Raw genomic sequence first — 15,810 nt, forward strand, 5'->3', positions numbered from 1 at the left:
ACTGTCTTACTTGATAACAGCTACTATTAAATAGTACCCAACTATAGCCGTAACAGTAGCTTCTTGGTTTTTGTTTGCTTTGTTTTCTGGCAGTTCTAGGGATCAAACACATTCTAGGAGAGTGTTCTTACACTAAGATGTGGAATAATTCCCAGCACCCGGAGGAAATCCTGAGGCTGTACTCTGTACCCTTTGCTCTTGAGCTTGGAGTTGATCAGAGTGAAACAATTCGGGTGGTCTCATTCAACAGTGGTTCTGTGCTGTTAGTGCCTTCTGACATTCACTCAGGATCATCTCAGAGGATCAGATCACAGGTGACAGGGTTAATGGTCTGCCCTAGGACTGAGCCATTTGTAGATGCCACAATAAAAAGGTTTTGAAAATCTGTCTTGGCTGTGGAAGTGCAAAAGCTGCCCTGGTGTTCCAAGCACCATTGTCCTAAATATTACTTGCTCTGCACTGTAACTCAGTAGGAAGGCAAATTCACACACTGTACCACATAAATGTCAACCAAGATCTGGGCAGAACAGGAAGAAGAGTTTAAAGGATATGAGGTCATGTATTTAATTTGAAAGGCCATCCCACACAAGAATTAAGTGAGAATGCAGAAGCGGGTATTTAATATCAAATCAAAACCTGACTAATTATTCTGAAAGCACCAAGGGGCAGGACTTGACTCTCAGCATGCCTTGTACTGGCAGGGTGGCCTAATGACAAGTTTGCTCATGATAGTGTCCAAAGTTGACATGGGGCATGTCTGGGTGCTTGTTCAATATCTGCCCTTGGTTACCGAATTGACACTTGCTCACACAATTTTCATCACTGGAGCTTCACAAGAATTCACAGGGGTCTTTCTCAGTTTAGCTTTGGTTTCTTGATACAGGGTCTCTCTAAGAGTCCTGGCTGTCTTGGAGCTCACTATGTAGACCAGTCTTACCTCAGACTCAAAGAGATCCACCTGCCTCTGCCTCCTGAGTGCTGGGATTAGAGCTGTGCACCACCATGTCAGGTTCATTTATTTCTTTTAGAGGCCAAAAAATACTGCCAGATTACAGAGCACACCTTATAATAATGAGAGAGAATTGCAGTGAAGATTAATGATTCTCATTATTTAACTTTCTCCGTGTAACCAAACTAGATCAGGTTAGACTTCATCTTATTTCAGTTCAACCTCACGTGACACAGATACTTGTAGCCCTAGAAATCAGCTAAGAACTTTTGGCTTTCTTATGCATTTTTAGTTTATTTGTTGATACTGAATTTCATCAGTGATCTTCCTCAGCTTTTGTCAGGACCCAGCCAAAAGTGTATCTTCTCTCTTCTCCCTCATAGCATGTGGCTCCCATCTTGCAGGTGGAACACTCACTGTCAAGATCAAGGTGTAGACATGAGGAACAACCACTTCCTCTGACTGAGCCATGTGGGAAAACACAGGTAGCATGTGGTGCACCTGCTCCCTTGTCCTTAGGCCAGCTGCTCATGCTATTAGACTCACAGTAATCTTGTCTTCTCTACTTCCTGCCTTTTTAGAGGGAGGGCATGGAAAGGCTTTCCAGACTGTTTGGAATGGTTGGCTTAAACAGCACAATGCAGGAAATGTGAGCACTCAGAGGTTGATAGAACACTGACTCCAGAGCAGTCTGCCCAGCCAGGGCCTTTGTAGCTGGAGGCTTACGACCAAACAGCACTGTTTGCTGTACACTGTAAGGAAGTGAGTCTCATCCTGTTAGTTCCCTGTCACAGATGTTGCTGAGATGAGGATGGGTTTGTTGGCTGTACAAAAATAATACTCTGTAGGGACATTTTCTGTGAAAAGGAGAGTTTTTCTCTGGAATGTTGTGTGTTAGTTAATCTACCAGTATCTTTAGCCCCACATTAAAACTGTGTATTTGTGTGTGAGTTCACATGTGTCAGGGTGCGCAGCATGCTGCAGTGTTGTGTTTTTCTCCATCAGATACTATAAACCAGGGAGGACATATGTTAACGTTTTCACAACTGCCACTGAGCCCTAGATAACTCAGAATCCATACTTTAAAGGTGTTTGCTGTTTGATCTCAACTCTTTCCTGTCCCAGTGAACTGCTCCTGGTTGCACAGGTTGGCCCAATTCCATGAGTCTTTCTCATCTATGGCCATCAACCTCTTTCTGTATACCCTGTCCAGCCTTCACGATGCCTGAAAATCCTGGCTGCTGCACCAAGGCTGTGTTAGGCTCTCTGTTCCTTTGGCACTATAATACCATTGTCACATAAATGTATTTATACGATAATGGTGTGTTAAAAGGCCAGCTCCTTCTGGATCCATCAAGTTCTAAGAGCAGAGGGTTGACTGAGTGTAACTCATCTGAAGATCCACTGCTTTGCACAGTGTGTGGAATATCGTAGATCAACACTGAAGTCTTGTTAAATGAAACAGCTTTCACTATAGATATTCAGAGATTTTGGGTTTTCAAGACAGGATTTCTCTGTGTAACAGTCCTGGCTGTCTTGGAACTTGCTTTATAGACCAGGATGGCCTTCAAATCACAGATCTGTCTCTCCTTGCAAGTGCTAGGATTAAAGGCATGCATTACCACTGCCCAGCTAGAGCAGATTTTCATAATGGCATTTAATACACTGGCTGGATTAGGGTCATAGGAAAGCAAGGAGACCCACTACCTTCCCCCAGTTACTCCTGTGCAGGTGGCTCCTCAGACCACTGAAGGGGTTAGAAGGTGGCTATCTTACTGGTTTTCCTCAGGGCTGTGTCTGGCACTGCCTGCCTGGGCTGCACTCTCTGTACTGTGTGAGTCAGCAGTGCTCTTCTCAAGACGCCATCACCAAAGCCCTGGGTACCATTAAACTTCCCGAATGCCATCCCAGAGTCAGCCAAGTGTTGGCCTCACACAGAGGATATGTGTCTTGAACCAGGTCCTGGCCTGCTCAGACTGTATGCCTAAGGGGAAAATTAAATGTAATCTTGGGCTGTCCTTTCAACTGTGTCTAAGAATTTCTCCATATTTGCATTTAATTTCTTTTCCTTCCGCATGAGCTACCACACTAATGCTGACATCTCATCCTGTTCCAATCTCTAGCTAGCCAAGGGAATCTGTTGTATTTAAAATCTCATGTATAAAGTATGTTGTAACATATATTGAAGTATTCTTTTATAGAAATACATTTTGTTCAAATTCAAATTATGCAAAGTAGAAATGGTAATACACACTGAAGTTTTCAATAAAGCCTTATCCAAAAAATTGGGCTAGAAGTTGGCTAAAATTGCATCATTTCAAAGCTGTGGTAGCTATGGACCTCCGCTGCAGCCACATGGCAGTGCGGGACTGAGAGGAGAGTGCAGTGTCCTGCACTCTGCACTGCTTTCCCACATAGAAGCTCATACTTGTAGTTCTGGTACCTGTTTTCTGTGCATCTGCCCTGACCAGAGCAGCATGATTGTTCAGCCTATCACAGTATCACAGTACCTGCGCCAGCACTGGATTAGCACAGGAAATTAAATAGGTTTGGAATAGAAAACTCAGATGTGCTCAGGCAAAACCTGGAGATAAAGGTCAAGCTGCTCCTATGATTCACTGTGCAAATAACCCGAGAATGCCATAAGCTCCTAGAGACAATGTGTAGGCATAGATGAAACATGAAGAGAAGTGCATGGTGGGCGGCTTCATATTGTCTTCTGAGAATGTATCTATTCTGTGGAAATGATGGAAAATCAGTTTTGAATTTTCTATCTATTGAGTTACCCAATATTTCAGAAAATGTATCTCTTTCATAAAATGCCTTCCTTTGCTCTTGGGACTTTTTAAATTAAAATTATTATATACCTATATACCAGTTTTAAGATCTCACTTTAAAATATGTTGGGACCAAAATAATAGGCAGTTAACTTTAGCATATAGCATGTGAATAACTTTATTAACAGTTCTCCATACTTATTTTATAACTACCTTCAGGCCAATCTTGTCTAGACATTTTATTTTGCTTTGTTTTGTTTTGTGGGATGTTCTGTTTTGTTTTGAGATACAGTCTCCCTCTATTGCTTAGACTGACTTCAATTTTTTTGGCTCAAATGACTCTTGCCTTAGCCTACCGAGTGGCTGGAACTGTAGGTGTATACACTACTCATGGCTTTTCCATAACATTTTAGAGGTTTGGGGCTTTTATACTGTATATCCAGGGCTACAGGGTATTAAGACAAATGTTTGCTATCTCAGGAACAAATGTTAGAATTGGCAAGAACTTAGGGATTATTTCACTAAGGGAGAGATGGTGATTAGAGAAGGTATATAAGCCTGGCTCAGGCTTAGGCTACATTTCAAAGAACTGTGTTTTAAGTTAATTGCATCATTCCAATTGTATTTAGTCATAATTTTCTATATCCTTTTCTCCCTACTTATTGCTTTATATATGAAACTTTCCCACTATGATAATAAACTGAAGTTCAGAAACAGTGACCCAGTATAGGTGAAAATGCCTATTTTTCTTGAACCAAAGAAAAGGGGGAGAGGTAGAAGGGAAGGGGGAGTCTGTGTGCACTCCTTTCATTTGTAACACTGGGTGTGTAAACCTTGGAATTAGATTTGTAGTGCATATACATTAAAAAGTGCATTATGCAAATCACACCAGCATCTTACCATTCACAGCTCACAAAATCTCTTTCTTTTCAAGATAACGCTTACGGCAAAACATTACGGCAACACCATGGCTGGGTAGTTCGAGGGGTTTTTGCGGTAAGTCATTCCTGAACTCTAAAGTTTGCGTGATCAGGAAGGTGTGTTTTGTTTACATGCTTGCTTTAGTTTTAGAGATAAAACAAAAATTGCTAGCTCACTTATGTTTATAGGCCTTTGGAATGTGGAAATGTCAGCAATAGAAAATAGCAATACTCACAAAAACTAGTGAAGACATGGATGAGAGCGTTTCAGTGACTTCAGACTTGTGCCTCTGAAGTGGCCGTCTTGGAGGTGGGGGACGTGGAATAAGAAGTTGGGCAGCTGTGCAGAGAGAGCTGGATGGAGGCTGTGATTTCAGATGCCACCAAGGAGAGAGGAGTCAGCTCGAGCTCCAGCTAACAGCTCCCTTTACTGCCCACTCTCTCAGCCCTGTTCATTCTCAGCTCTGAGCTGGTTGTGTTGTTTTTATCTTCCAATGTTAGCTCGGGGTAGCCGTCACTAGGCAAGGCCAGTGATCCCTTCTTAAACAGTTGTTATCACAGTGAAGATACTAGACACTTGTATGTGTGCTCACCTGGTTCCTGCCATTTCTTCTTCCTGGCACTTTGTTTTACCTTCTTAGCTTTTTAAAAACACATTTTTGATTTAATCTTTTAAATATTGATCTACTTTATATATTTCTTTAACTATATAGTTCTACTTAGACATATACCCACATATTTATGGAATGTATATAATTAATTATATAAATTCTTAGTTTTTACATTTAGCTATAGTATAATTCTGTAGTCTTTTCCATATTTAATAGATTCTGTGGTGACTTTTGTTGTTGTTTGTGGTGCTAAGGATCAAGCCCTCAGTCTCACAGGCTAAATAAGCACTATTACCACAGCCCTTGTTACAACCATCTTAATACCACGAGAGTCTGAGAAAAAAATTCTATTTTTAGTGGCTGCATAATAGGTCCCATAATTTGTGAGTTTGTTCATATGAGCAGCATAGAATCTGCTCACACATTATACTAAAATCCTTACTTCCCTAAACTAGATTGCTGAGAGAGTTACCTATCAAATATCAAGCATTGCATCTACAGCTTACAGTTTAGAGGACTACCATGCACTAAACATTGTTTCCAGTGTTTGAGACACATAAAGTTACTACTCTCCTAACAGAGATAACTCTTATTTTCCCTGCAGTAGACAGAGACCTGACACACAGGGAGATAGCCCGTCTGTAGCTGTTGACAGCCTTAGGCAGTGTCCAGTGTTTGATGTTGCTGGCGTTTAAGCAATGCATGAGTTCAAGCTTTTGCCACAGCACTGTCTATAGATGATTCAAGTCTGGAGCTTCACTGGCCTCTAAGCCTCACAATTACTCAAGTCATCCATACTTGGGAAGGCTTATTCCATTTTCTAGGGTGTCAACTAGCCAATCTCAGTGGTTCAGAGAAAACATCTTTCCATTCCTGGAATCTAACTGATTTACCAACCAAATAGTGAACTTTCATCTTTAAACACGTCAAGTCTGAACAGTTTCCAGCCAAGCTTCTGCCACTAGCTTGCTGATACCCAGCTGTCACTTGACTCTTGTTTTCCCCTCAGCCAGATTGGAGAGTTGAGCTTAGCATTGGCCCTGCCTCTTTTTTCCTCGAGTGCTGGTCTGGCTCTAGTTGTTTCCTTAGGAATTCTGAAGGCCTCGACTATCATCTCCAGCCTCCGCTATTACTACTAGAAAATTCAGTGTACTCCCCACCCCACTCTCTCTCAACTGTACCTGCCATCAATAGCTCTATAGTCTTTCCTTCTCTTTCCACTCACAAATTTCACAATAAGCTTTTCTCTGTTTTCCATCATTTGAATTGCAGGGCCTGCCCTTCAGTTCTGAGTGATTTTCTACATTGTGGTTTTGTTTGTTTGTTTTGTTTTGTTTTTTTGAGACAGGGTTTCTCTGTGTAGCTTTGTACCTTTCCTGGAACTCACTTGATAGCCCAGGCTGACCTCGAACTCAGAGAGATCTGCCTGCCTCTGCCTCCCGAGTGCTGGGATTACAGGTGTGCACCACTACTGCCCAGCTCTACATTGTGTTTTGAATAACTACCTTGTTTTCCTTTTTCAGTGTCTCTCCTGTATACTAACAGTATCTTCTGAATGTTAATTGTGTGCCAGGCTTTGGGTGAAACACTTTTATATAATCTTAATCTTTAAAATAAGAAAAAAAGTCCAGCTACCTTCTGTGGTTGAGGAAAGTGAGGTTCTAGGAAGTTAAACACTTTGCTTAAATTCTTCACACGAGTCTGTGAAAAATCTGAGATTCAGTGATGCCAGCCACTCTTGCTTCACAAATAGGGAGGAAGGATTCTCAAAGGCTATCAAAATATAAGGCTAACCATTATAGATCCTCTGCGGTCTCAGGAGGGCCAAGCCTAGTGAAATTCAGAAAGGGGATTTGGCAACCTGGGAATAGCCAGACTGTATCAAGAGGTGGAGAGAGAACCTGGGAAGTTGTCCACCAAGAAGACACAGGTTGTGGTTGAGAAGCACAGAAGGAGCCTAGGTTCAGTTCTGGCCCCAGTGTCCTGAGACTGACTGTGTTTATCCAAGAATAGAGATAGAGACTGCATGGTTCTTGTAGATGATGATTAAAATATCAGTCTAGAAGCAAACATTATCTCTGTGTTAGTTACTGTTGCTGCAACAGCACAACCAACAAAAGCAGGAAAGAAGGAAAGATTGTTCAGGCTCACAGCTTGAGGGTACTGTCGTGCCCAGAGGCCACAGCAGCAGGAGCTTAGCAGCTGGTCACTGTAATATGAATTTTAAAGGTTCTTATTAATTAAATCAAACCCGAGGCCAGTTATTAGGGTGAATGCCGGAAGATCAGAGAAGCAGAACAAGCCAGTTTCCTCACCTCGACAGTTCCTCAGCTGGTCTTGTTTCCTCAGACTTCTGAGTCCTCATCTGAATGGGTCTCTGCTGCTCCAAAGCCTGAATTCTTAACCAGCCAAATGCTTAACTAGCTTCTGGTCTTCACGCCTTATATGATCTTTCTACTTTCTACCAGCACTCCCTGGGATTAAAGGTTGGATTTCTGGGATTAAAGGCATGTGTCACCACGGCTGGCTGTTTCTAATGTGGCCTTGAACTCAGAGATCCAGAGGTATTTCTGTCTCTGGAATGCTAGGATTAAAGGCGTGTGCTACCACTGCCTATCCTCATGTTTAATATTGTGGCTGTTCTGTCTCTGCCCCCAGATAAGTTTATTTTGGGGAACACACAATATTTTGGGGAACACAATACCACCACAGGTCACACTGCCTCCATAGTCAGGAAGCAGAGAGGGGAAGTCTGCTGCCTGCTCTTTTCATCTAGGCAGGCCCCAGTCCATTGTCATCACAAGTCTACCCTTTTTACTATTGGCTCATGGCCATCTCATCACAGAGTGCGTTCAGTCCAACTTCAAAAGTCCTCATTTTGTTGTCTTTAACAATTCCAAAATTGCTCAAAAGTCTCTTATGAGACCCAGGCAATCTCTTTAAATTTTAGCCTCTGTAAAATAAAAAAAATTTTAAAAAAAAATCAAGCTATATTCTTCCAACATACAAAGTAGGGCACAGAGTAAACATTCAGTTGCGGAAGAGAGGAATTAGGGCATAACATGGGAAAGTCAGACCAAAACCCAGCGGCGAAAACACCTAATTCTGCAGCTCCAAATGGAGCATCTAGAGATCATGATGGAATCATTGCACTCCAAAGTGCTTGGCTACCCTGCTCCTGTAGCTCTGCTACCTGCAGCACATGGAGCCTTTCCTCAAGCCACCTCTAATCCATGTCTCCAGCTTTCCTCAGTGGATATCTATCTCACAGTCCTGGCATTTCCAAGATCCTGAGTTCTCCATTGCAACTGGGTGCCATATTTGCAGCATTATGCAATGGTCTCTCAGAGCCTTCTAGAAAGGAATCCAATCTTGCCTCATATAGCTTGCCTCAGAGGCCATCTGGAATCTTAGTCAAGCCTACATGATTCCCTCACTCTTGAGTCTGTCATGGCTGTAAAGCGTGTAACACCAGGACAGTATTTTCAAGTTTTGCTGTCAGCAGCAAGATGTAGCCTGACCTCCCAGTACCCAATTGTATGGGCCTCCATGTGCCTTACAGGCTGACCATGGGGAAACACTTCCTTAGGGTGGTAGTTGTTTACCAGGGAACCTCTTTGGTGGTATTCTCAATTCATCATCTCCTTTCAAATGATTTTGTATTTATACAAGATGGGCCAGAGCATGCCACAGTGTGGATGCCATCTGTCTTAGTTAGGGTTTCTTTTACTGTGAAGAGACACCATGACCACAGCAACTCTTATAAAGAAAAATATTTAATTGAGGTGACAGCTTACAGTTTCAGAATTTTAGTCCATTATCATCATGCAGGGAGCATGGCAGCGTGCAGACAGACATCATGCTGGAGAATTCTACATCTTGATCCAAAGGCAACAGCAAGTGAACTGATTGTCACATTGAGGGAAGTTTGAGCAAAGGAGACCTCAAAGCCTGCCCCCAGAGTGACACACTTCCTCCAGCAAGGCCACACCTACTCCAACAAAGCCACACCTCCTAATAGTGCCACTCCCTTTGAGGGCCCTTTTCTTTCAAACCACCACATTTCACTCCCTGGCCCCAAAAGGCTTATAGCCATATCATAATGCAAAAGTGCATTCAGTCCAACTTCAAAAGTCCTCATAGTTTTATATAACAGTCTCAAACTTATTTAAAAATTTAAAATTCAAAGCCTCTTCTGAGATTCATGTAATCTCCTAATCAAAATCAAAAGGCAGATCACATACTTCCAACATAAAATGGCACAGAATATGCATTACCATTTCAAAATGTAGGGAAGGGAGCATAGTGAGGAAATACTGGACCAAAGCAAGGCTGGGCAAACTCTAAACTCTGCATCTCCATGTCTAATGTCAAAATGTGCTTCAGATCTCCAGCTCCTTTCAGCTTTGTTGACTACAACAAAACTGTTTTCTCTTGGGCTGGCTCCACTCCCTGTTAGCAGCAGGTATCTCACTACTCTAGCATCTTCAATATCTTGTGGTGTCCAAGGCCATCCAGGCTTCAGCTTCACAGCTTCACACAATGTCCTCTCTCAGCCTCCACTCAGGGACAGTCCTGACATGTGCCTGGCCTCAGCAGCTGTCCTTAGTCTTGGAGGTAAATTCCATAGCCCCTTTCTTTTATCCTTAACTCCAGAACCGCGTAGCTGATGCTGCCAAGTTTTGCTGCTGCTGTGGTTGGAACGGGGTCCACTTGTTCAACTACATCTTCACTTCAGCTTCTGTTTTCTATGGTTTCCTTCACTGTCTAAGCTTGGCTGTCCTAAAATTGAGTCTGTAGACCAGGCTGGCCTTGAACTCAGAGGTCTTTCAATTATATCTTCACCAGCTTTCTGTTTTCAGTGATTACTTTCGCTGTCTAAGTTTGGTGGTTCTGGAACTTGCTCTGTAGGTTAGGCTGGTCTCAAGCTCACAGAGATCCTCTGTCTGGTACCTCTGGAGTACTGGGATTAAAGGCATGCTACACCACACCTGGCTCTAAGCTTTTCTCTTTTTTTTTTTTTTTTTTTTGTTTGATTGTTTGTTTGTTTTTTTAAAGACAGGGTTTCTCTGCAACTCTGTCTGTCCTGGAACTAGCTCTGTAGACCAGGCTACCCTCAAACCTGCCTCTGCCTCCTGAGATTGGCATTACAGGTGTGTACCACCACCACCGGCTTCTAAGCTTTTCTTTAATTCTTTTTCACAAATTGGAAACTTAGCTGGGTAGGATCTTACCCTGAGGTTACCACTCCCTTTATTCCATTTCTTAATCTGTTTATCTCCTTGTCCATAGAATTTAATTCCATTCCACTTCCTAGTGCTCCTTTTCTCCTCAAATTTTATGTTTTCTTGCTCCTCATTACAAATCTGTACAAAAGTGACCAGTACTAACCACACAACAGAGTCAATACTAGGCTGCTTTGAGAGTTCCTCTACTGATAGAATTAATTCTAGACTTGGAGTTATTTGATTTGGTGCTTAGGTCATGATTTTAGGCAATCTGTGAATTATGAATTAGAAGGGCATTCATATTTGTTTACTCTTGCTTTTCTCAGTCTCCCTCTCCTCCCTCCTTTCCACCCTACCCGTGTGTGTGTGTGTGTGTGTGTGTGTGTGTGTGTGTGTGTGTGTAAGAGTAAATATGCAAGTGTCGGTTGTGCTGCAGATCCTCACAGGTAATTCTTTTGCAGTTAGCGCTGAGGGCAGCACCATCCTATGAAGATTTTGTGGCCGCGCTAACCATAAAAGAAGGTGACCACCAGAAAGAAGCTTTCAGTACTGGGATGCAGAGGGACCTGAGCCTTTACCTCCCTGCTATGGAAAAGCAGCTGGCCATACTGGACACTTTATATGAGATACACGGGCTGGAGTCTGATGAGGTGGTGTGACAGCTACAGGACAGCACCTCCTAACTTCAGGGAATCAAGTTTACTAAAGTGTTGTGTTGCCCTAGTTAACTTTTCAGCAACAGCTTTGATGCTCTCCAACTCCTTTCCTGGGGAGACAGACAGGAGGAAGCAAAACCTAGTGCTTTTATAGAATTGTTTTAATGCATATGTGTTTGGTGTTTTAAAAATCAAGGTGCTAAATATTTCCGTTCAACAGGCCTACTGGAGACCAAATCATAGCTGTCACAGACTTGAATAGCAAATAATAAGAGCAAAACTGACAAATGAATTTGTTGGGATCCCATTTTATATTGTTCTGGTTCAATTATTAGTTTTAATGGATCACCCAAATCCAAGCAGTATGCAGGACTATAATACAAAGCCAGTGTTTAAAATAGCTTAGAAACTGACTGAGCACTGAGGGAGTGTAAGCTCCTTTGTCAAAGGACTTGCTGTGTGACGGTCTGTTATTTCTAGACTGGCCTGAGTGGGTCCCTTCTCTGTGATTGCTGATGAGAAGGGCATGTAGTGAAGGCATTTTGACAGTTGTGGGAAAACACTGCCAAGGACTGCCAGGCCTGTTGTCAGGTGGGACAGTGGCTTGAGGAGATGACCTCACCCTATGCTTGAGAACAGAGTAGAAAGGTAGGGTAAGTTGTTTGGGTAACAAGTACCACTCTTTGCCAGTCCATTTCCTGTGTGTTATCTGAATTGGACATCATAACAAACCAGTGACACTATAGAGGATTGCTACCCCACTTCAGTAGTAAAGCTTATAATAGGAAGGTCTACTCACATTTATGGAGTATCTTGTTTCTCTTGATTTTATTTTATTTTTATTTATTTTTTTGCCTAGCTTTATGAATTCTCTTCAGCAAAAGAGCCAGGTGGCTTTAAAATGTGATCTAGATCACTCCTGTATTGAAGTCATATGATGTGCTGTTTGAAAGAACAGAGTCCTAGAACTTACCTGAAGAACCCACTCTGAACGTGAGACAGGAATTTTCTGGTTGACAGCCTTCCCAGGCAATACTCAAGTACACAAGGTTGAAGAGCCACACAGCTGAATTCTAGGTGTCAGACTCCCCATTCTTCTGCAAGAACTCCCCCGGGAGGAAGGGGCCCTTGTTCAAGGAAACAATTAAGTAGAGAGTGAGTAGACCAGCAGCTTGTGTAGCATTGCTTGCGGCATCTCTATAAAGAGTGACAAGGTGCCCTTGTCTCCCAGTAATGGACCAAGAGGGTGTGCCTTCCCCAGGAGAGGCTACTTCCTCCTAGTAACAAGAAAAGTTATTCAAGCAGTGCCCCAGGGAAAGGAGCCCTTGCCAGGCAAGGCGAAGGGGGTGAGAGTGCAGGCTGCTTTTGCTGCTGTATCCACTGGGCTCTGCAGAGAACTCATGCAGGGAAAGGTAATGGCTTTGTCTTTTGTCTGTCTTCAAGCAAGTGAGCATTTACTCAGATGAACGAAGCAGTAGAGCTGGCCACAGTGGTGCACGAAATACCAGCTTTTCAGGAGTATGAGGCAGAAGCACCACTTGGGCCCAGGGTGTGGAGGAAAACCTGGGCAACTAGCAAGACCTTGCCTCTTAAAATTTTTAGGAAAAGAAAATTCAAGTGAAACAAGCATTTTGCCTACATGAGAAGTTCTAGAAAGTAAACAGGAACAGGAGGAAGGGGCTGAAATTACTAGCAATGTGCTCTTTGCTCCCACAAGAACTTCATATGGAGCCTCTTCCCTGGTTAGTGGAAATCTGAGGGAGGGGCTAGGGCATAATTTAGACCTCCTGTCCTTGACATAGCCTCTTAAAACCAGAAAAAGAAAAGGTAGCTAGTCTGCTTGTCTCTGAGAGTGGGTGTGACATCAGTGGGCTGTGCTACCAGGAAATTGATGCTAAGCATGGCTGCCCTAAGCAGCTGTGGGTGCCTCTGGTCTCTAGAGCCCAGGGGCAGGGCACTCTGAGAACACCTCAGTCTGCACTGAGGCTCTAAGTGCGCACAGGAGGAAAGCTGCCTTGCAGGGAAGTCTGAGTTTGTGGGTTCATTCCACCTAGATTGGTAGTTGTTGGTTGCTTCTCACTTAAAGCTTGGGTTTTGTTTGTTTTTGTTTTATTTTGGGTTTTTTGTTTTTGTTTTTGTTTTTTTGTTTTTTCTCTGATTTTCAGTTACTTTCTAAGAAAGGGATAATTTTAAAAAAAGACCCTGAAAGTCCTCCCAGGAGCCCTTCTAAGAGCTCTGGCATTCCTAAGCCGCTCTCACCCCAACAGGTGAAGAGCTGATATGTTTGTTGACAGAATGCCCACCTGGTCTTCATTACTAACAACAGTTTTGGATTATTTTCCTAGCATGAATTTAAGGGAGAATCTGAAGAATAGGGAAGTGTGTCTCCCTGGACACTAGCAGCATTGGATAAGTAGCATTGGCTGCCCCTTCCAGAGCACTGCCCCACCACCATCCCATCAGTCTGCTCTTCACCCCCACCCCATGAAGCTCAGCTCCACACTGGCTGGCATCAGTGTGCGTGTGTTGAACCAAAGGCTTTTCAATTGTGACAAGCCTTTTGTCTTTTGAAAACTTCTGATTATAACAAAAACCTACTGGAAGATACTAACTTGGAGGTGTGGCACCTTTGAGGGTGGGAACCACTTTGTAACTGAGGCAGAGGTGATTTCCATGGCAGCTCTTGACACCACCTAGAAGGGAGCCAGAAGGGTGCCCTGGGGATATAGTGGCTTGTTACTATGTCCCCGTCAATCTGAGCATGAAAGCATCCCCCAGTGCCACTCCCTATAGTGGGAAACATCATCTATACCCCCTCATTCAGCCTTGGGACTTTTTCTTCTGTTACTGAGCATTGCTAGCAGTGAGCTGCCCCGCCCCCCCCCCCCTTAAGCTTGCCACAGGGATTCCCGCTTGTAGCTCTTGTTTCCTCCACTGCAGCAGCAGCCCGCCTGGCCCAGGATCTGTTACCTACCTACTCGAACTGCCAGAGCTTAGGGCCGAAGCCATGTTCACATTTGTAGCTGTAAGGTAGGGGAAGGTCGCAGTGGGAGAGCTGAATGCCACAGGGAAAGTGCACACCTCTGCCTTTGACCCTTCCATGTACAGTTATGGATTCAACTTTCTACCTGCGGAGTAGTGTTTTAGGTAAGAGAAGTAAGTGTGTGGTGAGGTTGGTAAATTCAGTGCACTTTGCTAAAGTGAGAAGAGCTGAAGAATTGTTTTCTAAAGAAAACTAGTATAGTTTTAATGGTCACGTGTATGGAGAGATTTCAGATAAAGCAACAGAGAAGTGGGGGTTTTGAGCAATACAAAATATAAGGCATTTTGGAGACTTTCTGGAGAACATTTGTTTGTTTGTTTCCTGCTAGACCACTATGTCCTACAGGCACAGGGTCCCATTATGTTGTTTTGAATCATCGATTCAAACCACTGCTTCTTATTTAGTCATGGGTTTACAACAGTTCAAATCTCCACCCTCATGTTTCATTTCACTGCTAAACATGTTTAAAATTGTAGGTTTCTAGATGTAGAATCTCTAAGTAGCTACAGTCTGTGTTGAGCCATCCCTCAGTTCAGCAATCTAATGTGTTTGGCCATAAAGATCCAGACCTGAGATGCTTTGTGATACTGCACAGTCTACATGCTGTATGCAGCAGACCCCACAAGTATACATGAAGTGCTGTATTGAGAAATGCATTCTACTTCCATGTGATCCTTTATAACCTGCAATTGCTTACTCAGGGGTTTCACAATAACAACATAAATATCCGATAGCTCTCCGATGGTATTTGAAGACTTTTTCCATAACAAGGTTATAGATGTATAATATTAGTTAAGGGTCCTTTCTCTGCTCACTGGCCCTCCCCTGTGAATGCTCCCAGTCCAACCTTGTCCTGCACACCATTTACATGATTTCTTGCTGCACAGCTGCATTCAAGAAATCTAGGACATGATCAGCCGGTCACTGGTGATGCCTCTGGTACAGATGATGCATGCATTGATCTCTCTTCTCCATTGTCTATATATAGCCTTTAATGGAAACGGGGAAAGGCCACTACTCTGTAGTGCAAGGTTTTCTTCTGAAATTCTTTCTTGTAAATTGTAAATTCTTGAGTCACCTTTTCAGAGTGAAAAGTGTTTCTAGCCAAGCTGTGGGGGGGGCATAATATCCTACTTGTTTTAAATGTCTCATGTATTTAAACTGTGGTAGTATCCTCCTCACCTTATGTTATGCATAGCCCTGGGTGGGGTGGTCCGCTCACCCTGTGGTGGGTGGTTCCATCAGCCCTGGCATGGATGACCTCATTACACAGCTGATTTCATCCACACAGAACCCCATGTGTGTGTCCACAGGTGTAGATGGAGTCAGTGAAGAGAAGGATGATCTAGACGGCAGATGAGCCAGCTTCATGGCACGGGTAATGTATGATTCCCATGTGTCATGAGAATTTCACTAGAATGTCATTCAGCAGCCCAACTACCTCATGTGAAATTGGCTGTGGACAATCTGTGTTAGGTGAGAAATGTGTTCAGAGAAATTTATTCTGGTTAATAAATTGAACAGTGTGGTGTCTCTATGAAGAAGAAACATGTTATACCAGATGCCAAAGGCTAAATTATACATAGATTTTCTCGGATTCCTTTCTACATTAATGTTTAATTCCAC

General features: G+C 43.1%; 1 protein-coding gene across 1 annotated transcript in view; it reads left to right on the forward strand.

Annotated features, from left to right (window-relative positions):
- The window catches only part of Plekha8 (pleckstrin homology domain containing A8), a 45,965-nt gene extending 32,694 nt beyond the window's left edge, over window positions 1–13,271 (forward strand). Inside the window, exons 13-14 of the mRNA XM_036181483.1 lie at window positions 4,661–4,722; window positions 10,947–13,271. Coding sequence (XP_036037376.1) covers window positions 4,661–4,722; window positions 10,947–11,144 — 260 coding nt within the window. The 3' untranslated portion in view covers window positions 11,145–13,271. The remainder of the gene's footprint in view (window positions 1–4,660; window positions 4,723–10,946) is intronic.
- The last annotated feature ends 2,539 nt before the right edge of the window (window positions 13,272–15,810 follow it).

The sequence above is a fragment of the Onychomys torridus genome, chromosome 3 (genome assembly GCF_903995425.1).
Source record: "Onychomys torridus chromosome 3, mOncTor1.1, whole genome shotgun sequence".
NCBI classification, from domain to species: domain Eukaryota; kingdom Metazoa; phylum Chordata; class Mammalia; order Rodentia; family Cricetidae; genus Onychomys; species Onychomys torridus.